The sequence below is a fragment of the Penaeus vannamei genome, chromosome 3 (assembly GCF_042767895.1).
Source record: "Penaeus vannamei isolate JL-2024 chromosome 3, ASM4276789v1, whole genome shotgun sequence".
Lineage (NCBI taxonomy): Eukaryota > Metazoa > Arthropoda > Malacostraca > Decapoda > Penaeidae > Penaeus > Penaeus vannamei.
In genome coordinates this window covers 8290594-8303093 of record NC_091551.1, presented here as the reverse complement: position 1 = coordinate 8303093, position 12500 = coordinate 8290594, and the positions used below count along the sequence as shown (strand labels likewise).

The 12500-nt window shown below is 42.3% G+C and overlaps 1 protein-coding gene across 30 annotated transcripts in view; it reads left to right on the top strand.

The window, feature by feature from the left end:
- The window catches only part of Graf (GTPase regulator associated with FAK), a 189599-nt gene that overhangs the window by 150530 nt on the left and 26569 nt on the right, over nucleotides 1-12500 (top strand). For 17 of the 30 annotated variants that reach the window (XM_070140673.1, XM_070140621.1, XM_070140669.1 and 14 more), the window contains 5 exons: nucleotides 8023-8133; nucleotides 8585-8689; nucleotides 8932-9006; nucleotides 11425-11494; nucleotide 12500. The exon at nucleotide 12500 is cut by the window's right edge and continues 47 nt beyond it. In XM_070140673.1, the coding sequence (XP_069996774.1) occupies nucleotides 8023-8133; nucleotides 8585-8689; nucleotides 8932-9006; nucleotides 11425-11494; nucleotide 12500 (362 nt within the window). The remainder of the gene's footprint in view (nucleotides 1-8022; nucleotides 8134-8584; nucleotides 8690-8931; nucleotides 9007-11424; nucleotides 11495-12499) is intronic. The other 13 variants (XM_070140693.1, XM_070140655.1, XM_070140662.1 and 10 more) reach the window with 3 other exon arrangements.

Below are 12500 nucleotides of genomic sequence, written 5' to 3'. Positions count from 1 at the left end.
TAAAGCTAAGGGATGAAGACGGGTAGAACAGATCAGTCCAAGAACAGAACAGAAGCAAATGGAACAGCAGAACAGAAGAAAATCGATTGCAGGATAGCACGCGAGAGAGAACGTACCAGAACGGAATAAAAAAGGGAAGAGAACATATAGATAAAATGTACCAGAAGATAAGAGAAGAAAAAATGAAGAAAATGAGAAGGATGCGAAGCTAGACGAGCCAAGTTGGGGAGACAACTATCGAAACAATCCGGACGGGGAGACGAACAAGAGAATGAAAGGAGGGCGAAGGGGGGAATGGGAGGGGAGTAGATAATAATAATAAGAGGAGGGCACGTAGAGGGGACGGGAAAAAAAGAATGAGAGCCCAAGCAGAGAAGAGCCGAGGGAAGATCGGATAATTGGGGAGATGAGGGGAAGGTAGAAGAGCCTGAAGAGCGGGAGGCTGTATTGATTGATCGTGAAAAATGTAGGTGTGCATGTTGGTGAATGGGAAGGGAGGGGGAGAGGAGGGGGTTGCAGGGGAGGCAGGAGGGTGCGGGGAATGTCAAGGTAATGCACTGATGTATAGGAAGGAATGAGAGCGAGGGTTAGAAAGGAAAAGGGAACGAGAGCTAGAACTAAAACGAGAGAGAGAGAAAGAAAAAGAGAACGAGAACGAGAAAGGGAGAGGGAAAGGGGAGTAGATAGGATGACGAGCGAATGGACGGCGAGGGTGTGAAGGCGCCCTCGCCACGGGCGGATGGCGATGTGGTGGTCGCGTGGGGATATTATCGTCGTATTTCCTCCCTGATCCGCCAACACCCAGCGCTGTGATTGCCAAGCGGTACCCTTATCCTGTGCTGTGAGAGAGAGCTTCGGGCCGGCAGAGAAGCGTGTCTGTTGGGAAAACTCAAGTGACGCAGTGACATATGGCAGGTCTGCAAGGGGGAGAGACATTGAGAATAGGGCCGACGGGGGAGGGGGAAGGTGTATGGTGTGCAGGGAGACAGGATAGGGCGAGGAGGAAGTAGGTCAGCATAGGCGGAGGGGTGGGGGTCTTCACCCGCTGTTTAACATGCCACCTGAGCCGAACCCGCGCCCGCCTCACCTGTCTGTCCAATTCACCTCAACCCTATTAACCTTGACTCACTGCAGCACCCTAAACTCTATCGTCAGCATTTGTTTTATTGCTTTTCGTAATTCTAAGTGAGTTTATTGAACTATGTTGATAGTAATCAAAGACATGGAGTTACAAAGAGAATGTAAAGCACATTTCCTGTGCGGATCCACTGCTGGGTAAGGGTGTTCGGCCCTTTGCATGCAGTTTCTCTCCAGCGGCGACGGAATAATGTCCCACTTACGGGGTTTGTTTGATTCATTTTGTCTTTGTTTTTTTGTTACATCTTCATTCTGATAGTCCATACTGTTGGCTCACGTGGGATCAAAGGGGTTTTGTAATAACGGATTTACGAGTTCCGTATCAACCGTGGACGCCTCGTGCGTTGATGTCTACGTGCGAGGAAAGTGAAACCTGGCGCGGGAGGCCGTAGACTTGCCACGCTCTTCGAGTCACCGCTCAGTCATTTTGACCGGGCTAGGGGCACGACTCCAGTCCTGAAGGTGACCTGATAGTGAGTGATTTGATTGATAGTCAAATTCCACTTCTCATTCCGGGTGCCTGCAGCATGGCCATTTGATGATAGGCCGTATGGCTAATGGCTGCTGCAAAACCGAGCCTGCGGCGCTGGCCTAATGGGGCCTCGGCAATCGCGGCTGCTGCAGAGGCTATTAAGCAATGATCAATAATTCCATTAACCTAGAAGTTGTCACGAGAGGAAATGAACATGCAGATTAGATGGTAATTTGAGGGGGCGGCGCGGGCGAGGGCCGGGCGAGGGCCGGGCGGAGCTGGCTGAGGGGTTGAGGAAGGGCAGGGAAGGTGTGCGATTTAGGGAATAGAGGAATGGAAGGATAAATAGGCCTAAGAAAAAAGTGAAATAAAGGAGTGACGAGGATGTTCATTTCTTATGTACTTGGAACTGGAAATAACGAGAATAAGAACGGGAATAAGATTCGGAGAAGAGGAAAAATGGAAGAGATCGGGTGTGGTCGGATCAGGGAGTGCTGGACAGGCGGGCGGGTCGTCTGGAGGGAAGGAAGGTTACGTGTGCGTGGGCGGAGGCGCACACTGTGCACACTCGCTCAGGGCCGCTCGTGGCTCTTCGTCGCCCTTTTCTGAAGGCCCGGGAACGGGGGGGGGGGGGGGGGGGGGAAACTCCCAGTATGGGAAAGGATGGTATGGAAATGAAATGGTGCTATGGTGAAAATGATGTAAACGAAATGGTGCTACTGTGAAAATTGTGTTAAGGTGGGAAAGTATTGCCAAGGTGAAAATAAAAGATATGAAAGAGATGGTGGGCGGCACCATGGAGACAACCTGGCCACGGGACAGCGGTAATGATGAGGGAAAACACACGATGCAGCAGGAGTAGAATAAAGGTTAATGGGGAAAAATAAGTAATGGGGTGTCGAGGCGCCAGAGATATCATTAAGGTGATTAACGAAGAACGGCGCGGGAAGGACGAGATAATTTTAACGAGGGACAGAGCAGGGGCGGGGTTGTGTAAAACAGCGTTAATAAAGCACTCCTGAGCACGTGAGTCATTGATTAGAGGGCAAGATTGATTCGCAGAGAACGCTAGATTCCCGCCGTTTGCACCCCCTACTTGTTTATCCCTCCCTTCTTCTCTCTCTCCCTTCTCACCCTTCCAATAAGTTTACCCTTGGCTGGACGTGGAAATTGATAATCTCGGCCAAAGGGGGAGAGGACGGCAGGAGCGCCGCCGCGCCGTCCCGGAGGTGGCCATGACAACCCGTCCAAAACAACGCTAGGCCTCCGCGCTCTCCGCCCGCCCAGCTCGCCGCGAGGGGAATCATGCCAGAATTTATCTCTCTCCTTCTCCCTCGTCCTCCGCCTTTTCCTTTCTCTCTCCCTCCCCTTCTCCCTCTCCCTTTTCCTTTCCCTTTCCCTCTCTCTCTGCCTCCGCCTGTCCCTTTCCCTCTCCCTCCATCTCATCCCTGGCAGGTATAGCTACGGATTCTCCAGTTTTTTTTTTCGTTAGATCTCTCGAGTTTTCAAGACTCGGTGATAAGTCCTTCGTATTGTCCCGAGGGGCTTTCGAGATGTCTTCCTAGTTACTTTCTCTTTCTTCCCCTCTCCTCCCCTCTCCCAATTCTCTCACTCCTCTCTCCCCCTCTCACCCTATCTTCCTCCCTCCTCGTCCTTCACCTGTGCTCTTCCCCCTCGTCCTCCACCTGTGGTCTCCCTCGTCCTCCACCTGTGGTCTTCTCCCTCGTCCTTCATCTCTGCCCTTCCCCTTCGTCCTCGACCTCTGCCCTTCCCTCTCATCCTCGACCTCTGCCCTTCCCCCTCGTCCTCGACCTCTGCCCTTCCCCCTCGTCCTCGACCTCTGCCCTTCCGTGCTCGTCCTCGACCTCTGCCCTTCCGTGCTCGTCCTCCACCTTGCTACGAGGAACGAAGCAAACTAGCGGCCATCGTTGCATTATTGCTCTTTTACTGCGGGTTGACATTTTGTTCCTGCTTTTATAGAGGGTAGTAAGGGTGCCCAGAGGAGCATCGGTAGGGGAGAGGGAGAGGAGGGAGGGGCGAGAAAGGGGATAGGGAGGGGCGTGAAGGGGGAGGGGGAGGGGCGAGAAAAGGGGGCGGTAAGAGGTAAGAGGCGTAGGTCTGGAAGCCATACACAGGCCGGAAAAAGGGCTTAGTAAGGGCCGGTAGCGAGGGCTGCTGTGGGTCTGATGATCCGGAGTTATGGCTGGGGTGGGGGCGGGTAAGGAAGGAGAGACGGGGTGGGTTAAGGGAGGAGGGAGGAGGGAGGAGGGAGGAGGGAGGAGGGAGGAGGGAGGAGGGAGGGGAGAGGGGGATGGGGGAGGGGGAGGGGGAGGGGATGGTTAAAGAAGGAGGGTAGGAGAAGCGTGGGTAAGGGAGGAGGTGGGTAAGGGAAGAGGTGGGGCTGAGTGAGGAAGGAGGGTGATGGAGGGGATGGGCAAGGAAGGAAGGAAGGAGGGGAAGGAGGGAGGAGGTGGGTAAAGAAGGAGGCTGGAGAGGGGGTGGGTAAGGAAGAAGGGTGAGGATGTGGGTGGGTTAGGGAGAAGGGAAGGTGGGGGGGGAGGGGATGCTTGATCGAAGATGCCGATAAAGGTCGGACTGTAGCGCGATACTGGTGGCTGTGGAAGGTCATTAACTCTGGGATCGCTACAGAGAGTTACGGAGGGAAGAAGGGGAAAGGAGAGAGGGGGAGAAGTGGAAGAGGGAGTGGGAGTGAATTGGGAGTGGGAGTGGGGGTGGGAGTGGGGGTGGGAGTGGGAGTGGGAGTGGGAGTGGGAGTGGGAGTGAGAGTGGGAGTGGGAGTGGGAGTGGGAGTGGGAGTGGGAGTGGGAGTGGGAGTGGGAGTGGGAGTGGGAGTGGGAGTGGGAGTGGGAGTGGGAGTGGGAGTGGGAGTGGGAGTGGGAGTGGGAGTGGGAGTGGGAGTGGGAGTGAGAGTGAGAGTGAGAGTGAGAGTGGCAGTGGGAGAATGAGGAAGAGAAGAAAGAATAAATTATGAAAACGGAGGAGGATTAGAAAAGAAAATTGGGAGGCTATTATAGCGGGGAAGGATTCTATTTTGGCTTTGGTATTCATAATCAAATATCTCGCTCAGAAACCGAAAAGTTCGTATATTACTGGAATCTCGATAATGACGTATTCATTTGTGGTTTATCGATGCAGCTTACTAGTACGGTGTGGTCTTTCGTCTAATGACTTTCTATGGTGTAAGCTCAGATTTTTAAGGCTGAATCAGAAAACTATTTTTGCTCCCTTTACGGGAGAGCAGAAATAAATCTACCTTCTATTTTGTGAAGAAAGAAGATAATTTCACTGACACAAACAGGCAGGCAGGCAGGCAGGCAGGCAGGCAGGCAGGCAGGCAGGCAGGCAGGCAGGCAGGCAGGCAGGCAGGCAGGCAGGCAGGCAGGCAGGCAGGCAGGCAGGCAGGCAGGCAGGCAGGCAGGCAGGCAGGCAGGCAGGCAGGCAGGCAGGCAGGCAGGCAGGCAGGCAGGCAGGCAGGCAGGCAGGCAGGCAGGCAGGCAGGCAGGCAGGCAGGCAGGCAGGCAGGCAGGCAGGCAGGCAGGCAGGCAGGCAGGCAGGCAGGCAGGCAGGCAGGCAGGCAGGCAGGCAGGCAGGCAGGCAGGCAGGCAGGCAGAGACAGGCAGAGACAGGCAGAGACAGGCAGAGACAGGCAGAGACAGACAGAGACAGACAGAGACAGACAGAGACAGACAGAGACAGACAGAGACAGACAGAGACAGGCTCCACTTTAGAAGAGTTTCATTTCATTCGAAAAAGCTGACTTTAACTCATTTTGTCATTCTTGGCAGCGGAGGCATTCTCGGTAACTTTCACTTTATCAACAAATGTGCGATTTTCAGATGCGTATTTAACTTTTGAATTGGATTTGGAAGTAAATATAATCCTGTACAAGTGGATATGTTGTAAGGAATGAAAATGTGAAAAGTGTAAATCAGTTACTTCAGTTCAATTAGATTTGCGAATACTAGCTTCAGTGAAAAGCCAAAAAAAGACAGATAATTGGAAAGTTGAAAAGATTGATAAATGAAAAGGTGAAGGTAATTAGTATTTTTGGCATGGATTAGTACTGATATCTCGCAAGAATAACGAAACAAACAAACAGTTGGTGTCACTAAAACAAATAAATGCAATTTAATGCCTGCACCTTTTCCTAACTTCTGCCGGAGTTCCCGAGGAAATGTTAGTTCTCGTGTGGAGGGGCGGGGGAGGGGGTGCAGGGGATGCCACTCTGGGGAACTTTTACGGTGTTTATATTGCAGGGCCAAATGTGTCGTAAGGCGCTAATGCTTATATATTTTTAGGGGTTGAGATGCTATGCCACAGTGAATGAAACCGTTATTCCTAATTAAATATCTCCTGGGAAGTGTTTCCTATGACATCCGAAACGCCCTAGGGCGGGGAACGCGAGCTGAGAGCTCGATATGGTTTGGGGAAAGTACCTTGAAGATATCGAGAAGAAAAGAAAAACGTAGCGGGATAAAGTTGATGAGAGGGCGGGCGCTGATGAGAAGCGGGCTCGTCCGGGCGGAGGAAGAAAGGGAGAGTTGGCTTTGGCAACATGGAGAGAAAGAAGAGCCTTCTCCCCCGTGGCCGAGACCAACAAAGAGGAAATCCCGGCGAGAGAATAGAGGCCGCAACCTCCTTTCAGTTCAGGTGTTGTGTTTCCACGTTCTCGCTGCCGCCGACGCCATTTCTGAAACAGCACCCCATCTTTCCCTTTCTCCCCTCATGCTGTTCAACTACCATCGGTTAAGATTATCAGTGTAGATGAATTACTCTTCTTATTACAATTACCACTTGCGTCAAAACCATGCAGATTGGCTCAATTAGTGGTTTTATCGTTATTCACAGTTTTCATAGTTATTCCTGTATCGACTCCAATGCCTTACCGAGTTGCCACCTTTTGGGTTGGTTATCAGCACCCGCACTGATACCACAATTTCAACCGATATCACCATGATCAGTAACTGTCGTATGCTTTCATAAATAAAATCTTATACATTGGGTTCCTCCAATGACTGACTACCGTACATATCCAGCAATATCAGTGTATTCAGGAAATATTATAATGCCATTTTACTCTATCAAGCGAAAAGGCTAAAAATCCGTTTGTTTTTAAAAAGCAAACAGAGAATCATGTTGGAGACTTTCAATATGCATATACATGTAGTTTAAACCTTGGATGATTAATCAGAAAAGATAAATGTGTTGCAAGTTTTGTCCATATATATTACATATACATACATATACATACATATACATACATATGCATATGCATATGCATATACATATACATATACATATACATATACATATACATATACATATACATATACATATACATATACATATACATATACATATACATATACATACACATACACATACACATACACATACACATACACATACACATACACATACACATACACATACACATACATACATACATACATACATACATACATACATACATACATACATACATACATACATACATACATACATACATACATACATACACACAGACACATACATATATACACACAGACACACACAGATACACACACACACACACAGATACACACAGACACATACATACACACAGACACATACATACAGACACACACATACATACACACAGACACACACATACATACACAGACACATACACACATACATACACAGACACATACACACATACATACACAGACACACACACACATACATACACAGACACACGCACACACACACACACACACACACACACACACACACACACACACACACACACACACACACATACACACATATGCACACATACACACACATACACACACATACACACACATACATACACATACATACACATACATACATACATACATACATATATACATACATATATACATACATACATACATACATACATATATACATACATACATATATATACATACATACATACATACATACATACATACATACATACATACATACATACATACATACATACATACATACATACATACATATATAAATACAAGTACACACACACACACACACACACACACACACACACACACACACACACACACACACACACACACACACACACACACACACACACACACACACACACACACACACACACAGTTGTGTGAAAATAGGTTACTTTAGTTACCACTTGCTCCCTTTAATTTTATTTACCTCAGTTTTGGCTAATATTCTTTTTAATGATTGTGTATTGACTTCCAAAAGAATTATGAGAAATCAATAACCCCATGAGGAAACTGTTTTTAGTATACCATTTACTGTGTTGACAAGAAGTTGAAGTTGTTTGTTCCTTTGATAATTTACTTCATTACAACTACAACAATTGTTTTTCTTTGCAGGCTGATGCTTCAGTGGAGATGGAACAGCGGCACTTTGTGCACGCCTCACTTGACTACGTATTTCTGCTGCAGGAGGTTCAGGAAAGGAAGAAGTTTGAGTTTGTGGAAACGGTAATATTTAAAAACTTATTCTCAATTTTTTTTTTGTGCTTCACGATTGAAAACAAGTTGAATTTGTTCTTGTGATAATAAGAGTGCATAATAAGAGTTTTATTTGTATTGTGAGGTTTAGCCATATAACAAGGAGTTGGTGTAGAATGATTTAGTAATTGATTTGTTGATTGAAGACCTGAAATTGATAAATTGAAAAGTTGAAAGGCAAAATGCTAAACAAAATATAAGAATTTAGGCCTATTAGAACTGACAGATGCAATGGATACAAAGTTTTTGATTTGGTTGTTTCATGATTTGCTATAATTGTTTGATTTAATGTTATTCAAAATGAATATACAAGAAATTGTTTTAAACTGAACTAAGTTATGTATTAAGTATTTACTTGTGGATTTATCTGTGGCTATTACTTCATTGATTTATTCATTCACTCACTCACTCTTCCCCACAGTTATTGAGTTACATGTATAGTTGGTTGACATTCTATCATCAAGGCCACGAAGTGTTCAATGACTGTAGCCCTTACATGCGTAATCTACAAGTTCGAGTACAAAGGGTTAGTCTTGAAAAGAGTATTTAGAATTTTTTCAGAATAATATTTGATATGAAATAATGGTATATTTATGTGTCTCGAGATTTTATATGTATAGAACGTGGTCCAATATTTAACAATTTTTGAGTTTTATATATCTTATGGGAGATTTTTTAAGAAACCAAGCATGCCCATGAAATGTAACTCATATTCTTTTTATATCATTCTGTACCGACCTGCCTGTGGACATAACTTCCACCCTTCAGACCCGAGAGAACTTCTTAGCAACCCGCCAAGAGTCAGTTTCCCTGAAGAACAAGATGCTGGAGGTGCGTAAGACGGTAATGTGTCTCCGCTGCTTCTCACTAACTCACACCTGCCTAAGCACACACTCTGTACCTGATATTATGAAGATTAATATAAGCAAATTGGTATTTATGAAGAATTTGCATGATACATTTCTAGTTAAAATTTTGCCACATACAATTACTTGTAAAACTGTCTGTATCATTGTATGTTTTCATTTAAGAAATGAAAATAGATGTATATGTATGCTTTGATCAGGTTCCTACTTGTTTTTTGTATTCTTATGGATATGTACTGAAAAAGACTTTGATGAATTATGTACAATTTTATCACATTTAAAAGCTAACATTTATTTTATATCAATAATGATAGTCACAGATACATTTATCTGTGAAAACAAGAGTAAATTATTTCATATACACAGAATTAATTATTACCAAAGATTGAGATTCAAAATTGTCAGAGAAATTTATTGAGGAACTGATGCGGTCAAAATTACTGTATGCTGAGTTTGATATGCCAGCCAGAGTGTGTGGCAAGGTATCAGTGGGGCTTGTTGCTATGTAGCCTGTGTATTTTACTGTTATTGTTGTATGGTAACTGCATTGAGCTGTCTTGTATTAGTAGTGGTTTTGGTCTGACATTTTGTTTGTTTATAGAAGTTTAACATATTTATTTTGTCTAATATTGATTAATCTTAGTTTTTTTTACTTATAATTAAACCTTAAAGTTTAATCCCAACTTTAGTTTACCTTTGGTTGCTGATCTGTTTATATGAGGTTACTTTTGATCAAGGATCATTAGTGCTTTTTAAATATAGTAGAATCAACTGCATTATTTGATTAATGGTCTTGCCCCTTTTCCAGCTTGTTTTTCAGGTAAAAAGCATGTGTTCTTTTGTAGGTCATCCTGTATGCATCGCTAATGGTGAACAGAACATGCGTCTTCACCAGTTTCCTGTGGTACACTTGATTGATGTTAAAACCTTTTAGATTCTCAAAGCTTTAAAGAATGAATTTTTTTTTGGTCTGATTATTATGATTTTTTTATGTATTAATTTGCATGCCAGAAACAACTTGTATTAACAATTTTATTTTACTGCAGTGGAAAGTTTCTTACAGCAGTATGGTTTTGGAGCACTACTCTCTAATTTTATCAATGCCACCCTTTAATGGTGCCTCTTTAGAAATATTACTTGAGTTTAGAATGGGTAGATATCAGTTAACTGTTATAGATATTAGTGGTGTAATGCAATATTTCTTATTAAATGACTAATAATAATACGAACCACCTTTACACTTGAGTTCATAACACTGGGATATATGATGGCTTTACTATCTCCTCTTGGTGAATATTCAAATAATCTTGTCATTTTCCTTGATGATATGTTCAGTGATTAAAAGTCTCCTCATAACTTTAAGTACATTATGTTAGTACAATAAATAGTTTTCAGTTTTACCCTTACCAATGAAGATTATATGTGGGCCATTTGTTTATTAATTTGTTGATTAACCACTTCAGTTTTATTTTATGTTGGATGACGGCAAATAATCTAATGTAAGGGATCATGATTTTATGTAATTTTGATTATGTCTCCCTGTGTCTATATATGTAAGCCTCTCCTGCACTAATTTACATGTTGATTTTGACAGTGTTGTTTTGCCGTGCTGCCAGTCAGTCTTCTTCCCCTGTCTATTCCTGTATGGCCAGAACTTTCCCTAAGAAGTTCCACAAGGGATTTTATCTCTTAAATTTATCATTTATATTATTCAGAGATTGTTTTGTGCTATTCTAATGTTAGGTACCCAGGTTTAGTTAAAACATTTGATTAAAGACTGAAAAATATTTTTTCACAAAATCAAAAAACAAATTCTTGTGATTTTTTGCAAGGAATTGCATGATACACAAGCTTTTTTGCTGGTAGATTGAGTAAAACAGTAGTGTAATACCTATTTAATTAGGAAAGAGGTGACTTTCAAATAAAGTTGTTATCTCTTCATTTATACTTTTAAAACATTAACGAATATAATGCATTGTCACTCATACCAGTGAGACTTTTAATTGTACTTTGAACTAATGGGTTGATCAACTGTCAGATGTACTAAGGATTTTCACAGTAGTTTGTAAAATCAGTAGGAAAAAAAGGTAGTCACAGAAGAGAAAGAGAAATGCACCTTGTATGAAGGTAGTGATAGGCAATTTATTTTTCATTTATTATCATTGTTTTATATTTTTCACTGATTTCCTTTCAGGTACTTATTTTTGATAGAAATTTAGGGCTTTACTTTTCGTATTGTATTTTGCATTGTTTTCCTGTATGAAAGTTTTTTTTTAAGGGGACGAATCCCACAGAATTAGTAAGGCTGATGATTATTTATAGTTTACTGATTGATTAACTTTTAACTATTATTGATCTTTAATTCTAGCCTCTAATAATATTGCAATATCTGCAGAAATCAATGGATCCAGGGAACATGGACAAAATGTACACTCGACAAGGATATCTCTTCCTGATGGAGAAAAGTAAGTTGGAAATGGTTGATGGTAATTGTAGCTAGGTTTTGTGTTATTTGTTTAGAATTATAATTTCAGAAGAGTACTCAAGTATGTTGTATTTTTATTTTTATTATTCTTTTCTATTAGTTGTTATGAGTTATTATTGATATGGGGAATATAGCCAAAGCCAGTAGGCTAGAAAGGTAATCCTCATTTTTAGCCTATTTTATATATGTTCATATTATTATCCTTGGTTCTTTAAGTTGCATTGATTCTATGATCTGGATGCAGCCATTGTCTTACGTATGTTACAAGGCAGGATATATTAGGCAAATTCATTGAATAGTCATACTGTGTGTTGATAGATAAATAGATATACATTGTATTCGTTTTAAAGATATATTATCTATGTCAAAGAACACTCAACTCTCTTAAGGAATGACTGATTTTCTTTAGAAATTATATGCAATTAATATTGATTCCTAATTGTGTGAGATTTTTATGTAAATCTTTGCTTCCCTGTTATATAATGCTTTATAGTTCCACTTTTCATATATATGTACAGTTTTCACATAGAATTTTAGCCTATTAAATTACAAGATTCTGGAACTACAGGACATAAATGGTTCTTTCTTTTACTGCCTCTATCAATGAAATCATATCTTTCATAGATGCCTAAGCCTTTAAATAGAAAGCCACGTGTTTGTACACAAGCTTCTTCACAATCACTGATATGTTAATTTCTTTGGTATCCCCAGTCAGTTCTGTTTAAAGCTTTAATTTGTTTCCTGCAAATTATGTTTTTATAGTTTGCTCACAGGTTTAAAAAAATATTTGATTGACACTGATTTTATTTTTATACATGGAAAATTTTATCACTTTTAATTTTTTTAGTGAAAAATTGATAACTATCATCAATTATATCCTTGAGTAAAAAATTACAATTGCTATTGCCTTTTTTACCATCAAAGATGATGTACATTCAACTCCGTTTCCTTTTTTCTCAATGAATTTCCTCTCCCAACATCTCAGA